A 25,676-nucleotide genomic window follows, 5' to 3' on the forward strand; every position below is an offset into this window, starting at 1 on the left:
GGTGCTGAAGTGGCTGGGGGAATTCCTTAGGAAAGAGCCCTGTGTGCAAGTGTGTGCATGCCATAGGGTCTGAGGCAACTCCAGCAGAGCAGGGTCTCCCCCCACCCCCCATGAACTGTATATAGTGTGAAGAGGCTTCCCTTAGAAAAGCCAGCAGTGGGTAGCATTACTAAGTGGCTGCTGAGCTGTGTGTCCTTAGCATACCAATTCACCTGTTAGTGCTGGGTGTGGTCCTGTGGAGTTATCTGCTGTTTCTAGCACATCGCAGGTGTTGTATATGTAATCTATGAGCTGCTTTGGGTGTTCGACTCTGGCTGAGGAGGAGGAGCAGACAAAGTCAACCACATGTACAGATACAGCATCACTTCTGAGCTTGGAGTGAGCCCCCATTTTACCTTTTGTTCCATACACAGCTATGGGAGAACACTTAGGAACCATGTTACTCTCCTTCTGTGAGTGGTGTTTATGGATTTCAGGGTTTCTGGCTTGATGGGACTTTTCTGCACCCCAGCAAACATCTCAAACCTTAGTAGGAATTTTGGCCACATCCAAAAGACCATTTGAGAACTGGCACTCTCTGCCCGCCTAGAGGGAGGGGAGGTCAAGGAATGAAGGTGCCCTTGCCAGGGCCTCTGCCCACTAGATGTAGGGCCACCGCCTTAGCAGACTGCTAGCTCTGACCTGGGAGGGTCACGGCAGGCCTATGCTCCAGTGTTGAGGGGTAGTGACATTGGGCCAGGGCCACTGTCTTCCGGTGCTTTAGACAATGTCTCCCTCTTATTAGCTGTACAGTTGGGAACAATGTGGGGTCAGACACCCAGTAGTGTAGCAGGGAGTTCAGCTGGCTGGACTGCCTGCTGTTCCCGTTGCTCTCCAGACATTAAACCCTGCCTCTGCAAGCAGAGGGCAAAGTTTGGTGTTCACTGTTAAGTATTAACCACTGTTCCCAAGCTCCTGTGGTCAGGCCCTGGCCAAGTGGCCGGGTGGAGTTCTCTGTCACTCAGAGTGACTGCTGGATTGGAGTAGCTATTGGAGTGTGAGTCCTGTTGGGCTGGGCCTTCCAGAGAGAAGACTTCTCTACCCAGAGGCAAGGGAGCCCTGTTGTTTTGAGCTGCTCTGTACTACTCTACACTTAGCAGAGATGGCTTGGGAGTTGCCATCTCTGGTCCTATGGCGGCCTGATGTCTTAGAGGTGTATCCTCTTGAGGGTGACCCACTTCTGAAGATGGCACCTGACTCTTGAGCATCTCTTTGTGCTTCCATTTTCCTCACCAGGACCCGGTCTCTTACAAAGATGGCTGTGACCTCTCATCTTTTGGCCCATCCTTCTATGGGTCTCTGGCGCCGCCAGGCTGGGCCTGGCTTTCAGGGAGGCCCAGCAAACATCTGATGGTCACTGGGGAGGGCTGAGTGCTCTGGAGGTCAGGAGAGAGTGCCAAGTGGCTCTTGTGTTTCCCTTTTCATTTAATGGAGGGACTTAACTACAGCCCAGACAAGTTTGTAACTGAAGCTGCCCCCGGGAGGGTCTAACTGGTATCCTGTGGGGGTGCTGATGCAGGCACAGGCCCTGTCCTCTGCTTTGCCCTTGGCCTCTTGCACCTGGATGTTTGGGGAACAGCAGGCCCCTTTCCAGCTCTGAATGCTGCTCTGGTTTCTGGGGAAGGGAGGCTGGGTGACATGTTGGAGAGTGAGGTCACCAGAAGCTACCTTCCTGTAGGGCATGTCTTTTAAATTGCAAGTCCCAGACCTACATACTGCCTACGCAGCTTCTAGGACTGTGATTCCATAGACGCCTAATGTCCCAGGGTCTCTCTCCTTGGTGGCATTGGACTGGGGATCTGACTTTTTGTGGCTTTGTATGGGGTGTATATTGCCATGCAGATGAGCAGTGGGGATGTTTGTGTGCATATGTGTGCATGTGTATATGAATATTATGCCCAATAAGTGCAGTGTACATATGATTGTCATGATATATACTATGGATAGATGAATATACATGTATATATGTTAGTGTACATGAGTACACGTGTGTATGCATATGCATATGTATGTGTGTATACTCATGCAGTTTTATATTGTGTGCATTGTGTCAGAAATAGTTTAATTATGGTGTGTCAGTTTCTAATTTCTTATCTGCATTGGCTAAATCTCTGCAGAGAGCCTTTTGGATGGTAGGCTGTAAAGCTCCTCTGCTTCCCTGGGTTTTAGGCTGGTTTGAATTTCAGATTTAAAAGCCTATTATAGGAGATGCCTACCCAGGCTTCCTGCCAAGGACCTTGTAAGTGGACATAAGAAATGACAATGACCTTGTGGGCCTGTTTTGGGGCTAGTCCTACTATTCCAGGGTAGGAAATGGAACAGGCATGCAGCATCATTTGGGAAGCCTTTCCTCACTTGCTTCCTGGTCCCACAGGTCTTTCTAGTTTTCCTCTGAGAATCTTTGCTCTTCTAAACTACGTGAGACATGTGTTACTGCTGGGTTGGGGTCAGCAGGAGAGTGGACAGCTGGCTGTGCATGTGGGTGCTAACCAAGGTCTCAGGGCTTCCAACTACCTTGGACTTGTTTATGCATTTGGTTTGCCAGCTTCTGCTCAAACCTGGACCTGTTTCCATGGAGCCTTTTGTTAAGAAGTGGGACTGTCTGTCACTCCAGTGCAGGTGCTCTGAGAGGCTAGGATGCCGCTCACTGTATGGGTGTTATCAGGGCAAATATGCCTCCACCTACTCACCAGAGTCCCATCTGCAGCCCAGCATCAATGCAACATCAGCCTTGAAGTAAAGGGTGTTGCTTTGAGGGAAGAAAGTTTGGCTGGGCCTGAGCGCCGAGGAAACATTTTAAGCCACTAACTTCAGAAGTCCCCACACTGTGGTGACCCCATCTCTTCTGAATCTGGGTGATAGAGAGGCCAAGTGGGGCCTGAGAGAGTTGAGAAGGACTCTGCAGGTGGGAAGCGCAGGGCCTGTTTCCTGAAGGACTCTTTACAGCTCTCTACTGGACCTCACTGTCCTGGAAACCTGAGATGGGAGGCAGGGGTTGGAGGAATGTGCATGGGAAATGCCACAAGAAGTAAGTGGCCCTCTTGGGCGGAGTTGTTGTGGGTGGTTCTTGTTTCTCAATATTTCCTTTGTTTTCTTTTCAGAATGTGTTGTTCATTCAGCCAGCAATTTGCTGTTAAAAGCGGGAAGACTTTCAGCCCGGGGCCTATCCGTCAGACCGTGGCTTGCTCTCATCAGCTGTGCTCTGTAGTCTGTCCCACTGGCCTGGATATTCCAGGTTGCTGGATTTTTAGGATGCATGAAGGTTCAGGAAATCTGGAGGGCAATCAGGAGCCAGTGGTCATTCTTTGATTTTCAGGGTGCTGGAACCCTGGAGCCCATTCTAGCACATAACCATTTCACAGCACAGGCACCAGGGAGGGTTTATGGCGGTATTCCTGGGTTGGGCCAGGCTGTCCTGAGGAGGCCAAAAGACACCTTGAGGTTACCCAAGGTAGGGCTCCATTTTGTTGTGAGTGCTTAGTAGCTAGCTCTCAGCTAAGCAGTTTGTCCACCTCCACCCCCAGGTGTTCACAGACTGGATTCCTCTTGACCCATGCCCCATCTCCAGTGTTGCTAGGCTGGGTAGACTTTCTGCCTACACTTGATGGAAGGGGAGGGAGGAGGCTGCTGGACTTTGCAGCCAGCTCTACTGGCCAGCCTACTCAGTTGACCAGGGGATATGGCTCAGAGTCTCAGAGGTTGCTTTCCACACTTCCCTTGAGCCATTGAGGAATTGGTGGTGACACCTTGGAACCGTGCCCCAGGGAGAATGGGGGTGAGAGGAGGGCAGTGTGTTGGCTACAGTCGGTGGAAGAGGCCATGTCTGGGTCATGCTGTTAAGTTCTGGCTGCCTGGGAATGGGTCTGGGGGCTTGCCAGGTTGTGCCTGGCTTCTCCTACTAAGATACCATTCTGCAGGAAGCAGGCTGGGAGTGGGGATTCAACTTGCTGTCCCAGAGCAGATCATGGGCTGAGGGCCAATAGTGACTCTGGCCCTGCTTGTCTGTGCCTATGAAACTTGGCTGAATTCCACAAATACCTGATGTTTGTCTGGTAGGAGGTTGTCTCTTCCCATGCCCAGGACTCTAGCCACCTCTGGCCTGTGCACACACCTCTCTTACATAGTCAGATTTTCTGAAGGGGCAGGGCTCCTGAAGCCTGTAGTCCCTCCTTCAATGGGACCTGACTCTTGCACCAGGAGGGCACTGTGCATTTTGTTACCTGCTTGCTGAAAAGGGCTGCATTTGTGTGCCTTAGAGGAATCCATTAAGACATAGTTGAGAAGCTAGACCTGAGGATGCCTCTGAGGACAAGGGTCTTAATGGGAAAGTTTTTGAGGGATTTCTAAGTAGGAGATGGCTAGGTACAGGTTTTTGTTAAAAGTCAGAAAATTTGTATTTTCATAGGTGAGTCACATCCAAACACCAAAGATGGCTTTTCTGGGTGGTGTTCTTGCACCTATCTCCAGTCATGTTCATGCCCTTAAAATGCACCAGGCCTCAGCTGGACATCTATAAAGCAGGGACAGTCTCTAGCTGATGGGCATATGTAAGCAGCCGTCTCTAGGCGAACATAGCATCCCCACATAAGGTGACAAGGTGGGAAACCAAGGTGAAGCCTTTTCTCCAAGTTGAAACACATCCTTGTAGAAGGTCAGAGTTGGCCAGAGTTTTGTGCCACATACAACATGTCTTCCTGAAGCATTTGATGTGCTTATAAGAAAACTCCATGATCTCTGTGAGCCCAGAGCTGTGGTCTGGGCTAGGCCCACTGACCAGATGGTATTAGTCATCATGGGAGGCCCTGGAGTGGCTTTTCCTCTGTGAAGAACTTCAGCCTCTGAGGATAGGTGGGCTTGTGGGCAGTGTCCACAGAACTGCCAGACCTTGTGTGGTGAGGAGAGGAGTGAGTGACAGTGGCCAAGCCCCTTCATGTCATGGACAGGATGCCTAGAAACTCTGACCATCCAGGTCAGCAACAGGGTGTGCATCAGATGGATCCTATAAGTCCCAGAGGTTCCAAGGTTGGCAGATTGTCAAGGTGGCTGAACTGGGACTCCATGGGTGCCAGGCAGGAAAGATACACTCCAGCCTGACCTCATGACAGGATTGTGAGTCTGTGATAGAACTAGTTACCTCAAAAGAGCCCTGATTCTGGAGGGTGTCTGTCCACTGATGCCTAGGGTTTTGTGGAGTTTCCGTGTTTTCCATTGATGTTTACTTACATGTATGTATGTGTACCACATGAGTGTCTGGTGCCCATGGAAGCCAGAAGAGGGCATTGAATGTTGTGGAATCGGTGTTACAGATGGTTGTAAGTCACCTTGTGGGTGCTGGGAATTGAACCCTGGTAGTCTGGAAGAGCAGAGTTTTTAGTGTCTTGATCCTGTCCCAGGAATCCTCAGGACAGAGATCTAGTTGCCCATGGCTGTGATAGTTTCTCATACTTACTCATTTCTGATAGCCTCACTGGGAGTGAAGTCAAGCATCCTGAAGAGTTCCCTCTGTGGGGATCATGTCACATTCCCCTCTGGGTCTGTGTCTAGGGAGGAAGGATTCAGGAGATGAGTGCCTGTCTTCTGGTGTCATATTGGGGTCATTCACTGTCCCAGGATTCATTACTGTGGGTTTTTTTTTTTTTTTTTTTTTTTTTTTTTTGTCTTGATCCCTGGGTACAGATGTCTGAGACCCCCCTCTACACTATCTCCACTCTAGGAATTTCTCTTAGAGAGTTGGCTGCCCCCGTCTCTTCAGTGAGTCACCCAGTTAGTCTCTTAGCCTTGGCTGGCTGGCTCTCTCTCTCTCTCTCTCTCTCTCTCTCTCTCTCTCTCTCTCTCTCTCCTTTTTTCAACAAATGTCATGAGACTGGTGCTGCCCCTGGAAGGTCCCATTGCTGTGGAGGCATCAGCTGGCAGGTTGTAGGAGTTACACAGGAGGCAGGTTTTGGCTGCCAAGTGAGACATGGAAGGATTCTAGAGTCGCTGGCTGCTGGAGCTGCCTGAGACCCTTACATGCTTCATAAAGGTCACAGGATACAGATGTCAGAAAGTAGTGGGCCCGGTACCTCTGTTAGGAACCACCAGTTGTATCTTCCTAGGAGTCTGGCTGGCTTCCCTTGGTTTTGAGGTTCTTTGCTATTTCTGCAATGGACTCTATACTAGTTTCATATGCAATGTTGCCAGTGCAGGCACCAGTCACCTGGAAAGTTTCACAGAAGTGCATGCCTTCATGAGGCACCTCCATGGTTGGTGGCACCCTCTACTGTTGTCCTTTTTGTTGTTGTTCCTGCCTTTTAAGCTGCAGGCTGTCCGAATCAGCAACTGGAGCTCCACCACTACCAGCAGTTCAGCTGACTCTTTCAAAGCTATGACGGGAACTTAACTAAATCTCTGTCCCTCTAAAGAACTCAAGATCAAAGGTTAAGGTGGAATTTTGCTCCTCGGAGAGGCTGAATAGCAAGTAGCTCACCTCCTCTCCTTGCTCGTGCCCTCTAAAAAGCCCTCGTGTTTCTCCTCATCCCCACTTATAAATAAACCCGTCTCCACCTGGCTCCTCCCTACCACCTCCTGTCAGCTAGTTGCTCTTTCAGCCTCCTGACCGCAGGTGAATTTTATTTAATTAAACACATCTTTGCGTCATTAAACAAATGTTCCAGAGCATAAACAAAAGTAACACACCTTAAAATATTATTCTACAACACTCTAAAGGAAGATGTCCTCAGTACCTTAGGCCCTCTCTTCTGTGTCCTAGGTCCTGTGGGTCTGTGGGCTCACAGACTCTGGGGGCTTGCAGCAGATACGTTGACAGCTGAGCCAAGCAGTCTACACCTTTCTCTTTTTCCATGAGCAAGGTTTGCAGGGAGGAGAGGAGTGCACCCAGAGCTCGCTTGTTCTATTTTAGATTTTATGGCTGAAGATCCTTGTTTTTTGTGTTTTTTTTTGTTTTTTTTGTTTTTTTTTTTTAAGATTTATTTATTATGTATACAGCATGTATAACTGCAGGCCAGAAGAGGGCACCAGATCTCGTTACAGATGGTTGTGAGCCACCATGTGGTTGCTGGGAATTGAACTCAGGACCTCTGGAAGAGCAGTAAGTGCTCTTAACCTCTGAGCCATCTCTCTAGCCCCCATCCTTGTTTTAAGATATTATTTGTCATGTTCCTTTTTGTTTGTTGTTTGTTTCTGTTCTTGTTTTGTGAGATAGTGTCTCTCTATGTAGTTTGGCTGCCATTCTGTCTCCTCATTCTGCAGTTAGAGGGAGTGCATGGCTTTGTAATTTTCTAAATTTTGGTGCACTTCAGCTATGGAGGGTCTATGCTCAGCTTGCCCTGACTCCCAGGGAGTGCTTTCTGGTTGTTCTGTCATGGAGTAAGTGGTAGCTCATTGCTATCTGGGTGTGAAATGGACAGGCTTTTAAAAGTATTTCTGTAAGTGAGGAAAGCTGATCACTTCTAATCCATAAGTTCATCAGAAATGAGTTTGTCTTCCTGTTGTGGAAGAAAGGCTGGCTTTGTTGGAGAGTTAGGCTTGTGGTCTTGTGAACAGGCCACATCTTATCCACAGGTGGAGAACATCTGTCTGCCTGGCTGGTGAGGAGAACCCTGCTGGTGGTGAGGCCTGTGTTTACATGCTTGGCTGGCAGTGGATACCTGAGCTAGTGTCCATTCCTCATCATGCCATCCCTCTGCCTCCTTGGCATCTGCGAACCCAGCTGTCATGTGCCTAAAATGCTTCTAGTTGTTATGAATGTAGTCTGACCGAGAGAGAAATGCTACCTCAGGTGAGCCTTGGTGCTCACTAGTTTTCAGCTCTAGTACAACTCAGAGCCCTTCAGTACAGCTGAAGGCCTGGCAGATCATGACTGGTGATATGAACACAGGATGGCGATAGTGAGGGGCTTGTCTTATGTGTGGGCTCCCTCTATCAGCAGCACTGTAGTCAGAGCCTGTGTGTGCACAGAGGGGTTCTCTGGGAAAGCCTTGTGACTCCTGAGCTGTGTGCGTGCGTGTGTGTGTGTGTGTGTGTGTGTGTGTGTGTGTGTGTGTGTGTGTGTGTGCGCGCGTGCGTGCGTGTGTGTGTGTGTGTGTGTGTGTGTGTGTGTGTGTGTGTTTAAATCAAGGTTTCCTTTGTGCAGACTTCATGTGTAACATATTCTTTCAAAAAATAGATTCAGATTTAAGTCTATTTAGACATAAAAGTAATTAGGGGAGATCTGAAAATTAACAATCATCTAGGTGATAAAATGGATTATGGTATTTTCATGTAAATGCAGGTGTAGTTCTCAAATGGAAATATTTGATTCTTAATTATCCCTTGGCTCTGGTGGACTTAGGCAGGGAGGACCCTTGGATGCCCTCTTCAATGCTCTGTGGACGAGGTACCATAAATACTTTGCATCTGTTTGGTTCAGGTGTGACCCCAGCTATAATAGTCTCTTCATATCTGCCCAGCCAGAGCTCTCTGGAACATATGCTTGGGCATTGATGGGATGTGTCTTTTTAAAATGATGTGAGACTCTAGAGACTAGAAAGAATGCCGTGGCCTATTGCAAACTCACATGTCTTCAGCACAGCCCCCAACTGGAGGGATTTACTGAAATTCTGGTGATGTGTTTTGCTCTTTTTTAAGGTTGTCTCTCTCTCTCTCTCTCTGTGTGTGTGTGTGTGTGTGTGTGTGTGTGTGTGTGTGTGTGTATGTATGTATGTATGTTTCCGTGTTGTGCACTCATACATTACTTTGATAAGTGATAAGATGAAAAGTTGAGGTGCAGAATCCACACAGTGTGAGCCACCGTAGTGGATGGCTGTCTGTGAGCCAGGTTGAGGCTGTGTGTCCTGTCCACCCCAGTCTCCCCAACCTTTGTTATGCCCTTATATTTTTTCCCGCTTTAGCAGCCTTAGCCATCCTGCACGGCCATCCCATTGAACAGGTTGTTAAATGTCATCTAGTCTTCAGCTTCACAAGTATCTTGCCACCTCATGAGTGCAGGGAACTAGTACCCCTCTTCCTGGGAGTGTTGGTCAGGCTATGGGAGTGATGTTTCCTTAGGTGATTGAGTGTTGCTGTACCCGTGTATCTGGGCCAAGGGTTAGATAAGTTTTTTGAGAACACCAGCCATGACTGCTCAGAATGACGTCATAGCTGCACTTTGTGAAAGACCTAGACAGGTGACTCCTAGGCTGAGGCTATGGGTGCAGGCTAGAGGAATGGTTTCTGAATAGTTCTTGCCCTCTGTGTCCTTCCATATCATCCTCCTTCTCCCCAGAGACTGGCAACTTGAGCTGAGCTCGAGGTGAGCAGCAGAGACTTTGTTCAAGGTCATGAGCTTGAGTTGGCATCTAAGCATCGAAGGTAGAATCTGAAACCTGTCTCCTAACCCTCTGGAGGGCTGCTGGGCTTTGAGTCACACCCTGGTCCTCTGTGTCATCAGAGCTGGTGACTCCAGAGTATGCTGCTGCTGCATTTGTATTTGCTACTTTCTGTTTGTTTCATAAAAGGTTCTTACTTACTATGTTAGCCCTGGCTGGCCTGCAACTCAGAGCTATTATCTGCCTCTGCCTCCTAAATGCTGGGATTAAGGCTACCACATCTGGCTTCTTTAACCCTGGTATTATTAACTTATTTCCAGATATTAGAAAACTGTAAGAATACAAAGAAATCTCTCCTATGCTTGGCCTCTCTGCATGTAACATTGTCCGAAGTTGAAATACTCTTTCTCTTTCTCTTCTCCTGTGTCTGTCTCTGACACACATATTTGTTCCTAAACTGAACCGTTCGAGAGTATACAGAGGCTGTGAGGCCCTTTTGCGGGGGTATGTGCTCCCCGAAAATCACATTTTCTTTCAGAATCTCTATAGCATTTACCAGGTGAGAGAATTAGCGTTCATATGACAAACATCTCATTTGAGTTTTACCAGGTCATAGCCTTGTAATGTCACGACAGAAAGCCTGCTATCCTGCCTCATTCTAGAATTTTCCTGTCGTGGCTCTGCTTTCTAGGCAGCAGGGAATAGCAGGCTTGTGTCTGTGGAACCTACAGTCTGATAGTGGCATGGTAGGAATACCCCCCTGATGTGTAGGATCAGGAGTGCTTATTGTCCACCTGTCCTTTCCTATGATGTGACTGCTGTGACCCTTTGACTCAGCTGGGCCTGCCTCAGTAGGCTGTGTGCCCCCATTGCCTCCCAGCCACAGGCTCCAAAGGCAGTTTCTTCTAGCCTGACCATTGGTTGCACACCATGGTGTGTTGCAGCCGGTCTCCATGGCTCCTGAGGTCCTCAGATGCCCATGTGTGTCCATGCTCCAATTGGTTGGTACTTAGATGGCCTTAGACGTGGCCACAGGAGACTATCCAGATGGTGCCTTTTGACATGTCACTGACATTTCCTGGCTACATTTAGTCTCGGCAGCCATCCCCCTGCCTTAGCCCTGCAGTTGATTGCTCTCCTGAGATGGTCTAAGTGGAGAAGGAGCTAGAGTGCCCTGCTTTGTGGCCTGTCAGCAGACAGAGCGAGGAAACTGCACACGTGTACGCATGTGGTAACATGTACACACACTCTGAAAAGCCCAGTGTTTCACTCATACTCAGATGTGTCTCACCTGAGTGCTCATCTGCCCCACCCCGCCATGGGGAGAAACTGGTCTCCACTGTCCATAGTGTGTGGGTGTTTGCTAAGTTTATATCACATTTATCGGAAGATATGGGGTGTTGTTCTAGAATGGTTTGCCCATACTCTGTGAAGAAGGAACTTAAGGATGAGGATTCTGTGTTTGGTTATAGTATTTTGGGGTGGTTAGCATAGTATTTATGTGGGTTCAAAGTTAGGTTATACCTCTTTCCTTTGGGGCGAGTGTGCACACAGAAAGCAGGTATTCTCATCCAGAAGTGTAACAGAGCTGAGTGAGGGATTATGGAACTTTCCAGAAGGAAGGCAGGGCTGACAGAGTATGCCTAGGTTGTGGAACCATCTCTTGTCCTCATAGCTGGAACCCTTGTAGTCTGTGGAAAGAGGTGAGGACAGGTCAGCCCAGGAACAGAAGGACCATATTTGCAGTGAGCCTGCCTGCCATCTGGGTGGATGCTGGCAGTTCACTCCCTTGAGGGCCTCATTTCAGAGTATCTTTGTGATTCACTAGTGAGTGTGTCTATCTCTGTGTTTGACTACTCAGACAACTACATGGTGGTCAGGGTACAGGAAGGAAAGACAGACATGTAGTGCCCCCCACCCCACCACCTGGCCATTCTTAGAGCTTACCATTAATGCATCCAGCACCCCAAAGCCCAATGTGGCAAAGTGGCTTTGGGGAGAGGTTTGGAGTACTTCCCCTGTCAAGGCCCTTGGCCCTGCATGTCCTTCCTTCCTGGAACATCAGTGGGTTCTAAGCTGTCAGTGGGAAAGCCATATGCTTATTTGGGTGGCTGTAGCTGCTAGATGGCAGAAGATACCTCAGCCTGATCATCATTTTCCCTGTTGAAGGGACCCTGCACTGATTGGGGAGGAGCCATTCTGGGGAAGGGGATATACATTGATTGAAATATTCCTGTCTCTGAGAATGACATCATGGGAGCTGTGGTTAGGGACCCTGTGCCCGGTACCTTGACTGGTGTAATGCATTTCTATGGGAAGGGGGCCGATGTGGGAACAGAGTGACCTAGGGGGACGTCCCACCATCTCTCTATTGTGCAGTCCTGTGCAGAGCAGTCCTGCAGAACCTGATTTTCCTGGGCTTCCCAGCATCTCTTGCTACAAGTCCAGTATTATGAACTCCCTCAGGCTGCTAACCATTTCAGTGAGTCCAGTACCTACCGTACATTTCCAGTTCTGTTCCTAGGGTATATGGCCTGGCTCTGTGCCCTCTTTTTGTATGGCAACCCATACAGAGAAGTGTCTTAGTAGGAAGCTGTGGGATGGAGCTTTGGGAGTCATTCTGAAGATTTGAGTTACGCTGTTCTGCTCTCTCCTGGTCAGGGTCTCTTACACAATCTTACATGCTGCCTTGCCATGATCCACCTTCTCTGTGTCCTTTGACTGTCTTGTATCTGCTGCATGTAAGATTTGAAGCTGGTGAGACAAGGAGGCCCCACACTGGGGATAGCTGAGAGTACAGGCTCTTGCCTCTGGATGGAAGGGTACTGATTTGCATGTTGGCCTGGTGTCTGTTTGGTGGCAGGTGTATGTTTGATGGGTACCCAGGGAGCTTGTGCCTTGACTTACAAGCTTTCACTTGAGTGAAAGGCTCTGCATGGTTATGCAAGGGTGAACATGAGCATGTATGCATAGGTGGATCTGCAGACCTCACTCTATCCCCAGCTTCCTGGTCATCTAGTAAAGGACCATCCATGCTTTCAGCTTCAGTCCATGGTATGGCACACAATCCTGTCCCCTCCTACTTGCTCTGAGGTCCTGATGTGAGTGGAACTTGAAGGGTGTGAAGTCCCCACTAGGGAGAATAGACAGTGTGTACAGAACACACAGGGTACGCAGGGCTGATTTCTAGGTGGGGCTGTGCCTTGCTTATTTATATCCCTCTGTGTCCTCGAGCTCCTGTCCCGTTAGACACTGCAGAGAGGCATAGTATGGCTGTGTTCTCAGCTGTCCGTACTGCCCCATGAATTCTCTGCAGAGGACTGTCATCATAGTTCTGTTCCAGCCTTACTGCAGTTCCTTTGTGATCTCTGGGGGAGGCTAAGGGCCATGAATTAGGACAACCAGGGACAGCAGGGGAACTTATAGCTTCTGGGTGAGTATTGATGAGGGGAATCTCTGATTGGAACAAAGCCACTTCCGTGCTGTGGGCCCTAACAGAGGTTTCTCCTTCTGCTTTAGTTTTGTGTATATAATCAGATGCCACATTTTCTGGGGCCTAGTTAAATTCAGGGCAGGGCACTTTGTGTCCTTTGTTCCCTGGGCCCTGATGACCTTGATTATTGGAGTTTGTGACTAGGGCCTGGGTCAGGTGTGTCCTGAGACAGAAAGGCCCTAGCGAGCTTCAGGGAACTGTGTCAGACTCTTCTGTTTAAGTGCCACCCAGATTGGTGGTAAGCCATGGTCTGAACTAGCTAATAGGGTAGGAGGTGTGTGGGGGCATGTCCGGAAGCCAGCATAATCCATTGGGATTTGAGGAATTTGAAATTCAAAGCTCCTGTCAAAACAAAACAAAACAAAACAAACCTTGGTGTGTGTCCTCCCTCAAAGAGGGCTTTAGTCCTTAATGGGGCCAATCTGTTTGTGAAGTTCTTGGCTTTTAAGGTAGTTGACCCCAGAAGTATCACACACATAGTTTGTGGAACCTGAAAGTGGACATAATGTAACCTGCTGCTCTTCAACTGGAGGCTGTTCAGAGTTCTTTATACCTAGTTCTTCCTTCCAAGTTGCCACCTTGGAAAAGTCCAAGTAAAGAGTCATTGCCCTGTTCCCCATCATCTCAACACTATGCTGCTAGATAGGATATGCTCAGGGATCAAGATGTTGGTTCTAGACACCAGCACTGGGGACTCAACGCCATCACATCAAGACTCAGTTCTTGGCCCCCATGAAGTCCTTTGTTTCTGTCATCTGAGGTTCTGAGCCTTAGTCTTACTGCCAAGAGGTGACCTGGGCTCCATGAGGTGACCTGGGCTCCAGGAGAGGTCGCCCTCCAGAAGTTGCCTTCCAGTTCTTTCCTTCTTCAAGGATGCTCCCTTTCTGCAGACTTCTGGCTGCAGTACCTTGGGTTTTCTGCTTATCCCTCAGTGGATGCCCACCTGTAGTACTATGTCCTCTGTGACTGAACAAATGTCTTCATCCTTGGGCATCTGGAACATGAGATATCCAGACCATGTGTCCAAGGCCTTGGTACTCTGTTCAGGAAGCAAAGCCCCCTAGGTGTGTTCTCCTCAAATCCCAGGGGCCATAAGATTAAACTGGTTACTGGACCTGCCTGTCAAAGGCCTTGAATTGATTCTGGACATGTAGAGGAAGCAGAACTGAGGACCCTGCCTAATGAAGGTAGTTGTAGAAGGGCCTCTAAGGGCTAGGTACCAAGCTACAAACTTCCTTGTAGGGTACTAGTGTAGGCCATGCTGTGGGGCCTAACCTGTTGGCATCACCCTGTCCCATCTCTCTCCCTGTATGCCAAGGTTGTTCTTGATTTCTTTCTGTCTCCATCTTACCTTTTCCCCTCCACTTGTTCCTACTCCCCTAGACCCCTGAGGCTACTTGTGGCAGCTGTGACTTTCCGATATTATTCCCACAAGATGTTTGAAGCCATTTGAGCCATTGTCCCTGGACCATGATAAGGTGCTGGGGCTCCAGAGAAGTGCCACCCATCTTCTCCCATGAAGCCCTCCTCTGTGGGACCCTCTTCCCATGAGGATCCACCTTCCCTGTATGGTCCAGCTTGGCCTCTGTTTGTAACTACATACTAGGTACCCAGGCTGATCAGCCTTGTTCTGAGCTCCTGGAGGTATCAGTAAGGCCATATCCCAAGACATACCTCAGTACCATCTCATGTGTGGAAACTGAGGCAGAGAGGACTAATCTAGGAACCTAGCAGCGTGTATCAGTAAGGCCATATCCCAGGACATACCTCAGTACCATCTCATGTGTGGAAACTGAGGCAGAGAGGACTAATCTAGGAACCTGGCAGCATGAGGCATGCCCTGTGTGCCAAAGGCTGTGGAGTCCCTTGGAGGCATATCTCTGCAAGGGCCTTCACATGGAAGGAATTAGAAAACAGAGTCCTATAACTACTGACTTGGCCACTCCCTGGCTCATGGCCTTTATGGCGTGGGACTGGCTGTGCTGAATTGTTGGGGCTGGGGACCTGTGATTCAGGACAGGTGTCCTTCCCAGAATCACATTGAGCTATTCAGGTGGCCCCTGGGAGTGGATGGGGTAGGCAACTTTAGAGTCAGAAGTCAGAAGCAAAGGAAGATGTGCCCAGGTGTTGGCATCCTGCCACCTGAGGACACAGGAAGGCTCGTTTGTGGGTGGTATGAGAAGGCTGACTGTGTAGCCATGCTTGCCTCTTGGGCTGAGAATCCCAGCTGTCTTGTGGCCAGGAATCCTGACCAGCCACTGTTCTGTGCAGTTTGAGTGATACCTCCCTTATTCCATACATAGTGGCACATAGGGAACAATTGACCCTGGAAGCCAGCGTTCAGCCTTGGGCTTTCAGGTCCCACAACAGAAAGTGCAAGGAAACCTTTCTGTTTCCTTCTGAAATGGTGGGGTGCACAGGGGGCCCAGCAGGTGCCCCTCAACAAAGGTACCAGCCCTACTAGTGGGGATAGACTTTCAGCCCTCATGAGCAGGCATAGGACAAATGGACTGATACTGATTTTACACTAAATTCCCTGTGTTGGGACACAGACACATGGAGGACATGGACATGTGGGCAGAAAGAAAGCTTGGATGAACGTGTTTAGCCAAGCCACAGGTGCGGACTGGTGGCCGTGGGAACAGGTGCCGGATGCCTGCCTCCCAGAGCTGCATGCTCGGCTTCTGCCACTTCTTCCTGAGACTGACCTGACTGTCTTCCACAGGAGATGGAAACCCCAGGGAGAACAGCCCATTCATCAATAATGTGGAGGTGGAAAGAGAGAGCTACTTTGAGGGGAAGAACATGGCGCTTTTTGAGGTAATTTTATTTTAGTCTCTACACGAAAAAGTGACTTTCATGAGGAAAAGTAAAGGAGTAGTCATCTCCTGAATCCTAGGCAGGGCAGCCTGGGCCCTGCTGGAGGTGCAGGATGCTTCTGCCTGGGATCTACTCAGCCAATTATCTGTCCCTGATAATTGAGCTGCAACTTGGGCAGGTGTATTTCCTATAGTTCCTGAAACCTTGGGGAGTCTCTCAGAGCCCCTGACTTTTGATTCCAGACCTGCTAGGCAGGTGTCTTGGGGTGCACAGATCTGGGGGCTTCATATATCTTGACTGTGGCTCTTGGGCCCCACATAGCCCTGGAACAGAGGTACCTGCTGGGCCAGTGACTTGCTGCCCTGGGATGTTGATGAACCTGGTTCCTACTTATCTGATGCTTTGTACCCATAGGAAGAGATGGACAGCAACCCCATGGTGTCGTCACTGCTGAACAAGCTGGCCAACTATACCAACCTGAGCCAGGGTGTGGTGGAGCATGAGGAAGATGAGGACAGCCGGAGGCGGGAGATCAAGGTACCCGTGCTGCCCTCTATGTGGATAGCAGTCTTGGAACTTTCTAGTCAGAGAACACTCTTGCTGGGCTTTCATATCACACCTACTTCTTTCCTTCTTGAGGCTTGGCCATTCTTCATTTTTCTGGTACTGTATCTCAATGGACACTGTACTTCTGGGTGACCCTCAAACTTGGATGAGGAAGAAACCAGGTCCTAGAGGTGCTGTGCAAGCTGCCCTGCCCACTCTGAGCCGGTGTCTGTGGGGCCACATAGCTCCAGAGAGTAGAGTAGAGGCACTGAGCCCTGCCTGAGATCTGGTGGAGTACTGACCTGTTTCGTTTTATTTATTATTTGGTTGTGGTGTGTTTGTTGAGACAGTCTCACCCTGTAACCCAGCCTGGCCTGGAACTCACTATGTTGCCCAAAGTTGGCTTTGAACTCACTGTAGTCCTCCTATTGAGAGTACAAGTGTGTGCTGCTGTGTCTGGTCTAAACCTTTACTAAAGACTTTGATTTTTATTCTCCTTTTGTTCCACTTCCCAAAGGCCCCTGCTTTCTCTGGATGGAGGAGGCCAGTGCTAGTGAACACAGATGAAGGTGTTCATTTGTGTGACACCTGCCAAGGGGGCTGACAGCCAGCTCGTCTGCCCTCCACCCTGTATCTCCTCCACCCTGTATCCACCTGCTTGTCACATCAGCTGCTTCCTGGGTGCTTCCCATGGGCCAGTGCCCAGCCTGACTGTGGCTCCAAGGATCAGGCCACAGAGTGGCCTTAGCTACCTCCTTTTCCCCTGGTGTGAGCACAGCAGAGTTAGTTCTATGTTGTGTGTCTTCACGGTGTTCAGTGCTTTTGAGACTATTCGGATTTGGGGCCCCGTGGTCCTTGAGGACAGGGCTAAGGTTAACAAGGGCATGGGCTGTCTTCCGGCCAGTGGAGCAGTGGCTTCCTCAGAGGCTTTCTGGTCCATGCCTTCTCCTCCCCTCCTCCCAGATCCTCAGAGCATCCTTAGCTGAAGTGACAAAGTTGCAGCTTCCCAGATGTGCTGCGTTCAGGGCTGCAGTGGTAGATCTGTCACTCAGATGCATATTGGGGTTTCACTTGTGCTCCCACCACTGCCTCATGGCCTACAGGCTCAACCCCAGGCCTCCCCTGTCCGTCTGTCCATCTCTTTTGTATGCTGGAATTTGTGTCCAAGGAGAACTTGGCCTACACCAGGGAATAGACACTGGTCTGAATGCATCTTAGAACTGACCCTCAGCCTCAACTCTGCTCTACCAAGGCACTGCTCAAGTTGATCCCACAGTTTAGTTCTCATTACCCAGGTGTGGGGCCCAGCAGGCTTGGCTGCTTCTCCCCGCTCCCTACAGGGCATCCAGATTGGGGGAGATTGTACTCAGTATGCCTTAGAATATTTTACTCCAACCCAACATATGACAGTTCTCTGCTCAGTGTTTCCCTTGGGGACAGGGCTTCTGGATTGGATTTCACTAGATGAAGTATTAGGTCCACAGCAGAGGTGCTTATCTTGGTTGGAAGTGAACAGCTGCCCTACTTAGGGATCTATTGGGTTGACAGGACAGGAGGAGTGGAGCCTGACCCTAGTGTCTCTTTTGATGTCACAGAAGCTTGTCCCCAGAGACAGGCATCACTTTCCTTTGAACCGTCTTCTGGACTATAAACGGGTTCCATTCATCTGAACAAAGCTGAGAGTTCAGAGTAGGCCATCCCCTTTAGAAGGATCTGGGACCCCTAGGCACTAGGGTATTGGGAAGACAGCTAGCTCCTGAGCCTGTGTCTCAGTGGGACCTGAAGCTAAGCCGTGTGATCTAGCAGCCGCTTGTGCAGCTTCAGGATACCCAGCAATGGCCTGCCTACACAGGTTGTTTTCTGCCATGCTTCTATTGGCTGTCGCTAATGTCCACTCACACTGTGGTCTTTAGTTCTTTAATTTAATTAAACTCTTTAATTTAACTGAAATATCCAAAAGATGGGTTAGAGAAAGGGCTCAGCAGGTTAGAGCGATTGCTACTCTTCCAGATCTGTGCTGTGCAACTCATAACCACCTATAACTCGATTTCCAAGGGTCCAATGCCCTCTTCTGCCCTTCATGGATACTTGCACTCATGTGCATATACCAACACACACACACACACACACACACACACACACACACACACACACACACACACACATATATGCACGTAACATAATTAAAAGTAAAAATAATTCTTAAAAAATTCCAAAAGCGCCGGGTGGTGGTGGTGCACACCTTTAATCCCCTAGCACTTGGGAGGCAGAGCTAGGCAGATCTCTGTGAGTTTGAGGCCAGCCTGGGCTACCAACTGAGTTCCAGGAAAGGCGCAAAGCTACACAGAGAAACCCTGTCTCGAAAAACCAAAAAAAAAAAAAAAATTCCAAAAGCATTTCTCCATCTGCCAGCCTGCAGAATTCAAACCCACAAAGACTTCTGTCCCCCACAATGCATTGCCCAGACTTCAAAGGCAGGGAGGACATAAGGTTTCCTTTTTGTTATATCCCTCCCTTCAGTGTGAACCTTGCTGCCCACTGGCTTGGGCTCAGAGCTAAAGTCTCCAGGCTTTCAAATCCAGAGCTTTCCACACATTCTCTGTCTTCCTGTGAAACCTCTGGTCTCCAGTTAGTGGAACTCAGGCTGCCCTGCCCTGGGTGGCTCTCTCAGTGGGAGGGCCCTATGAGGCCTGAGCTGCCATCCTGTCCTTTCAGGTTATGGTGGTCAGTTTGTTCTCCTTGGAGTCTTCTCTCTGGCTAGACCATTCAGTACCACTCTTCAGCTGCTGGGCTCTCCCTGCCTGGTCTCAGGCTGTGTGACATCCCATCAAATTTCTGTGTGAGCACTGCTCTGTGGCAGTCTTAGGATCATCATCCATAGGGAGTGTGCTCAATCTGATCCTGTATGCTCATTCTGTGTTCACCTAAACTGAGGTGCACCTCCTTTGTGTTGGAGTCTGGCTTCTTAGCCATTGTGTCCCCAAATCTCTAGTCTGTTCCCTATCGTATTACACTGAAACTCTTGAACTTTATAGGCAGCAGCCTCACCTGTATCAAGCCCTCTCTAGCCTCCTCTCTTTCATGCCTCAAGCTTCCAGGCACCTTGTAGCTTCACTGTATGCCCACTGTGTTCCTCCCCGGTTCCTCTGTTCCTGTGACCTGCAAACAGAAACACAGGGTAGGGTCCAGGCTGGGTTACTGGGTACAGGCTGTGAGCCTCCCCGGACACGTCTTTCTCTGTTCCAGGCCCCACGCATGGGCACCTTCATTGGAGTCTACCTGCCCTGCCTGCAGAACATCTTGGGTGTTATCCTTTTCCTGCGCCTGACCTGGATTGTGGGGGCAGCTGGTGTTCTGGAGTCCTTCCTCATCGTGTCCATGTGCTGTACCTGTGTGAGTCCTCAGCTAGTCCTGGGGCAGTGTCTGAGGAGCTGGTCCTGGGGGCCCTAAGAGACTCCTATTGGGAATCCAGATCTGTGCTCTAGGTGCCTCTCTAGGAACTACCTCCTTCTGCGGACTTAGGAAGGATGGGCTGGCCTGTCTACCAGGTTTCCCACTAGTCTGAGGACCTTATTTAGCTGCATCTCTATAAGGGTAGCATTTCTACATCTGGGGACACCAGGGGCCAAAGGCTGAGTCAAGGGCAGGTGCCTGTTACTAGGCTTACAAGATTACCCTGGAAGGACATGGGCATTTTCAGGGTTTCTGTTGTAGAGAAAGGGGCACAGGTCTGTAACTTGTTTGAATCCAGGCCTGAGAGCAGTGAAACCAACTCAGAACTGACTCATCCCTGTCTCCTTGTTTCTGGTGACATTTTTTGTCGTGCCCGGTTTACCCTTTATTCTTGCTCACAGCCTGTTTACCAGCCTGCTTCCGCTCTTCCCCTTTCTCTGGTGAGAAATTTACATTTGTTTTAGTTGCCCAAGTGTCCCCTGAGAGGACGAGTCCTTTCTGGAGGGGATTCAGAGAATGTGGTTGAATGGGAACCCCTTTAACGCCTGCCACAGGCCGCCCGACCACGTGTTCCCTGATAGCTCACACCTGTGTGTCTGTCCCAGGCTACCCACTGCCCCTGACTGGTCAGTCTGTGTTGTCACTCCAGGCCACCAGCTCATGCTTCCCTCCTGGTCACTTTATGTGTCTACCCTGTCATGGCCACCCAAGGGCACTTGCGCACACTTCCTGACTGGTCACCCCATGTGGCCACTCCAGGTCTGTCCTCTGGGTGCTCTGTGTGTGTGGCACTCCCGGCTACTCAATTCATTAATCACCCAAATGCCACTCTTTGTGGCTGTTGACACTCCTGATACCCACAAATAAACTGTCTTAAGCAGAGAGTGTTCCCTGGAGGTCAGGTAGGCACAAGATGAAGTCCTCTATGCCATGTTAGATGCACATCTAGATAAAGTATCCCCCTTGTGCCTCATGGGTTAGTAGAGACATAATTGGGACTCCTTAGGGGTCAGGCACCTAGGTGAGGTTCAGCTTTCAGGGCTGTGCTGGGCAGGGTCTGAAGCTTGTGTTTTCTTTGACTTTTGGGAATGGATTTGTGGGTTGGGTAGGAAAGGACCGAAAGCCAAGACACCTGTCTTTACTGGTCATTTGGCACCTCCTTTGAGGTCAAAAGCCTCCAGCCTCAGGCTCAGCATGCTGGAGAACCTCGGGGCACACATTTCCTAAAAGAACTATCTTTCTTTGCAGACAATGCTGACTGCCATATCCATGAGTGCCATCGCTACCAACGGTGTGGTCCCAGGTGAGGGTGCTGGCGCCTGTGGATCTTGGGTTGGTTTATTGATGTTTGCACAGTACAGAGCTACACGTGTGTGGTTGTGTTCCTGCCCCAGGCTCATGGTGACAGTGACACTAATTGTTTGCTTCAGAATGGCACTGGGGTATTATGCTGCCCGTGGAGAGAAGAGAGTGGCCCTCTCCCCAGAGGCCCTGCTGTAGACACACCATGTGCCTGGCCTCTGTTGTGAGGACAGAAACCACGTCCTAGAGATGGACACAAAGCTCTATGGAGTGCAGGCTCTTCTGAAACTATGTACCCCTGTAGTTAGTGGTGATACTCGCAAGCACCCCTGCTTTGTCCTCAGCATAACAGAGTTGGCAGACCTGTGCCAGTGTCTCTCCTGTAATCGTCTGAAGGCAGCAGGTTTTTCTGAAGACAGATGAGGTACTATACCTGCCTGTATCAGACAGTTCTCATCACATCACAGCTACACTGTGCCCACGGGCAGGGTAGATATGAACTCATTGCCTAAGGCTTCCTAGCGGTTCTGTTTTGAAGGAAGACTAAAGCTGCTTGTCCCTTCATGGGAACACATCTTTTTGCATGAATGCTCAATGTTCATAGTGAATGGCACTTCCTGACCCATGTTTTCCTTGGGCTGTCTTTACAGCGGGAGGATCATACTACATGATCTCTCGTTCACTGGGGCCTGAGTTTGGAGGGGCTGTTGGCCTCTGCTTCTACCTGGGCACGACGTTTGCAGGTGCCATGTACATCCTGGGTACCATCGAGATCTTCCTGGTGAGTTCATCTGTGGAAGTCTTCCTTACCCAGGCACTTTGCCTGTGAGCCCATTTGTGCTCTTCCCTCTGACTGTCCTCTACCCTGCTGCTCTGGACATCTGGGCTCTCAAAGCTGCTATCTGAGGGTCTGGGTTCTTGATGGGTGAGACCTCATAGTCTGCTCTCTTAGGAGACATGGGCTTATATAACTCCTTGAGCAGGACTCTAGCCCTTGAAGGCAAAGCAGGCCTGCTCAGCACTGGCCCCTATAGCCTGGCACACGACTCCCTTTGCAGAGGACTTCTTTCCCTGCATTGAAGTTGGGCTTGTGCTCAGTGTCAGTGGGCTTTGTAGCATAAGTGCCTGCTTGTAGTCTACCCCCACCCCCCCCCACACTCTCCATACAGTATGGTCAGCCTTGGAGACTGTATATCCTCTGTGAGCCCTGAAGTTGAAGGTCCCAGGTTGGAATAAGGCAATGGCTGAACCTTGACCTATCTCACAGAAGCCTGGGGAATTTATTCTCTGTACTAATTCTTTTCCAGTTGCTATGATGAAATAACTATTACAAAAGCAACTTAAGGGAAGGTTTATCTTGGCTTTCAGTTTGAGGGTGCTGTTCATCATGACCAGGAAATTACCAAGGGCGGAGCTCAAAGCAGCTGGTCACATTGTTTCAGCAGCCAGGAAGAAGATGAATCTTGGTGTTCAGATAGCCTTTATCTTTTCATGCAGTTCAAAAGTCCCAACCCAGGGGATGGTGCTACCCACTTTTAGAATGGGTCTTTCCACCTTTAATTAATTTAAGATAATATCTCACTGTTATGGACAGAAGCTAATCTAATATGGATCACAGGTGCCCCAGAGGTTTTTCTCCTAAGTGATCCTAAATCCTATCAGTTGATAATAAATCCTAACCTTTACTATAACCGTCCCCATGGAGTTTGCTCTTTTTTCTTTGGTGCCCAGGCATCCCAGAGCCTGCAGGGAAGACTTCCCATGCTAAGAAAGGCTTCCTGGGGGCAAATGTATATTCTAGTTTGGGGAGTCTGGGCTGAGACCTAGGACTCCATGTCCCCTGAGGGTCTTGTGCTGCAGACTAAGTGGGAGGCCCTGGATTTTCATGCCCATTCCTAGGGTCTGGTTGGTCTCTAAGGTAGAGAGCCTTGAAGGACACACTAGCTACTTGGTGGTTCTCTGGAGAGTGTGCTCAGCAGTCAGCAGGCATTAGTGAAAACAGAGGAGCTGCCCTGGGTTCTGCTGCGGCTGTTGGCAGGAGTCCCTAGCCCCTTACCACAAGGGTTCTCCCCTGCCTGTGATAACCTGGCCAGAGCAGGTTGGCCACTAAGATAGCACACTAAAGTTAGCTGGCAGCTTTCCTTTCCGAAGGCGCCAGTCTCCTGTTCTGCTGGCTACAGTCTGGCTCTGGCGGTCTGAGGGAACTGGACAGGGAACGGTTGCGGGCCTGGCAGTGCCCGGGTCCATCTTGAACACAAGTGCTGACAGTGGCCTCAGTTCCGACAGGCTTTCTTTGCCAGTGTCAGGGAAGAAGCCAATGTGAAGTCAAGACTGGGCGAGTTCCTGGCAGGACCTTCTTCACTGAGCTGCCTTATTCCCACAGACCTACATCTCTCCAAGTGCAGCCATCTTCCAGGCAGAGACCGCAGACGGCGAGGCGGCAGCACTGTTGAACAACATGCGTGTGTACGGTAGCTGTGCGCTGGCGTTCATGACCATTGTGGTCTTCGTTGGTGTCAAATATGTCAACAAGCTGGCACTGGTCTTCTTAGCCTGTGTTGTCCTTTCCATCCTGGCCATCTACGCTGGTGTCATCAAGACCGCTTTCGCCCCACCTGACATCCCGTGAGTCCCAGGCCATGGAGGGCCTTGATCTAGTGCTGGGCTCCTCTTGTGGAGCTCTTCCAGGGGCCGGGGCCTGGGCCTCCTGGTTCCCTCTCCTTTCAGACCCTTGGTTCTTCTCTAGGGAGGAACATGGAGGTGTCCTTGACAGTCAGTCATTCTGGGCTTCAGTGTGGTCTTGAGGAACTTTGGAGTGTCGGGTGGTCACAGTGCCCATGCAGCTGGTTCTGTGTACATCTCTGAGGACAGGAGGCCGGCGAAGGCTGTCCATACTTTAGGGTGACCAATGGCCCTGTGGACAATGTACTAGTTATTTTTTGTTGCTGTGATAAAGTACTGTGATTAGAAACAACCCATGGAAGAAAGGGTTTATTTGGGTCTACAGTTCTAGAGGGTAAGAGTCATCCTGCAGGGAGACGTGGCAGCAAGACAGGAAGCTGAGAGATCTCACCTTCAACCTCAGACATGAAGCCCAGAAGCAAACGTGAACTCTCCGTCTGTCCCCAGTAACGGCAAGGCCATGTGTCCCGAACCTCCCCAAACAGTGCCACCAACTGGGGACCAAGTGTCAAGTGTCTGAGCCCGTGAGAGACGTTCTCACTCAATCACCACCGTCAGATAGCCCAGCTTTTCCAATTTCTTGAGACCTGGCTTCCTCATCTTCACAGACACCCCTCAAATGGACTGGCTCTTAATCTGCTGTGGAACTGAGGAAGTTAAACAAGTGGCCAGGGTCATAGCGAGTGAATGAGCATGGACCAAGGGGTGGTCTGGGCATGTTGGGACTGACCATGGTTCTTGACCACGGCAATATGAGAGCCAAGGGGATGAAACCCCCAGAGCTATGGCTTTGCCATCTTTGTGGAGGATATGGCCACCTTCTTCCAGAATGGGTTGCCCCAGATAGGAGGAGGACAGCCCTGGCCAGTTGAGGGCCTGTATGTGAGATCAGTCCCAAGCTGTTGGAATCTGGCTTGATGCTGGCTCCTGACGTGTGGCCCTGCAGTCACGGGGATCTGGTACGTTAGAGCTGCTTGGGAGGCAGTGAGCCTCCCACTGAGTCAGCTGAGAAGAGTGTTGGAGCTGAACTCTGTCCTCTCCCTGCTCCAGGGTCTGTCTTCTCGGGAACCGCACACTGGCAAAACGCAGCTTTGAGACCTGTGCCAAAATGCAGGCTGTCAGCAATGGCACAGTGACCACTGCGCTCTGGCGCCTTTTCTGCAATGGCTCCAGCTTGAGTGCCACCTGTGATGAGTACTTTGTACAAAACAACGTCACTGAGATCCAGGGCATCCCTGGTGTGGCTAGTGGTGTCTTCCTGGGTAAGTGCTGGTGGGGAAGGCTATGGCCACTGCCCTGGGTGGTTTGAGGCTGCTCTTGGGGCCCTGGTTCTTCTTGCTTAGCCAGGTCATTGGGGTCCTGCCCAGCTAAACCCTAGACTGGAATGACCTTCTTAGCTGTTGCAAATCAGCTGGGCAAAGCCAGGCATTCAGTCTTTGTTTGTTTGAGACAAACACTCACTGTACAGCCCAGCATGGCCTGGAAATTGCTATATAGCCCTGATTGGCCTAGCACCCTGACGACAGGGTTAGACTGCACTGTCCTTGTCATCACCTTCACATACTGGGATAACAAATAGGGGCGACTTCATCTTAGTGAGAAGGAACTGGTTATAGGGAGCCTGGACTCTTGACCTAGTAGTCCACCCTATGTGAGATTGGGGTTCTGTGTGCTCCCCAGTGGTGTGGTGTGATGTCAGTAGGCAGCTGAGGGCTGTGTCCGGGTGATGGGAGAGGAGCACATGGTCCCTCACTCACGGGTTCTGCTGGAGTCTCTGAGGTAAGCTCTCGGGAGGAAGCAACTCCCAAGAGGTCTCAAGGGAGGCAGTAAGAGCAAGTGGATGGAAGGCCACAGTTGCTGGCTGGAGGCCTCTTATATTCACAGTCCGTGCAAGACTGGGCCAGGCTGGACTGTAGTGGAGAGTGAAGGTTGAGGTTTGGAGGGAGCGGCTCCTTGCACTGGTCCTCACGACCCGAGTGTCCTTGATTGAAATCAGAGTCATGGAAGAGCAAGAGCCACCTGCAGTTGTGAGTGGT

The 25,676-nt window shown here is 50.1% G+C and overlaps 1 protein-coding gene across 4 annotated transcripts in view; it reads left to right on the forward strand.

The window, feature by feature from the left end:
* Slc12a7 (solute carrier family 12 member 7) overlaps positions 1–25,676 on the forward strand; it is an 80,904-nt gene that overhangs the window by 33,507 nt on the left and 21,721 nt on the right. For all 4 annotated transcript variants that reach the window (XM_036207394.1, XM_036207395.1, XM_036207396.1 and 1 more), the window contains exons 2-8: positions 15,563–15,657; positions 16,072–16,194; positions 19,450–19,596; positions 20,905–20,959; positions 21,609–21,739; positions 23,342–23,583; positions 24,691–24,902. In XM_036207394.1, the coding sequence (XP_036063287.1) occupies positions 15,563–15,657; positions 16,072–16,194; positions 19,450–19,596; positions 20,905–20,959; positions 21,609–21,739; positions 23,342–23,583; positions 24,691–24,902 (1,005 nt within the window). The remainder of the gene's footprint in view (positions 1–15,562; positions 15,658–16,071; positions 16,195–19,449; positions 19,597–20,904; positions 20,960–21,608; positions 21,740–23,341; positions 23,584–24,690; positions 24,903–25,676) is intronic.

The sequence above is a fragment of the Onychomys torridus genome, chromosome 15, assembly GCF_903995425.1.
Source record: "Onychomys torridus chromosome 15, mOncTor1.1, whole genome shotgun sequence".
Classification (NCBI taxonomy): domain Eukaryota; kingdom Metazoa; phylum Chordata; class Mammalia; order Rodentia; family Cricetidae; genus Onychomys; species Onychomys torridus.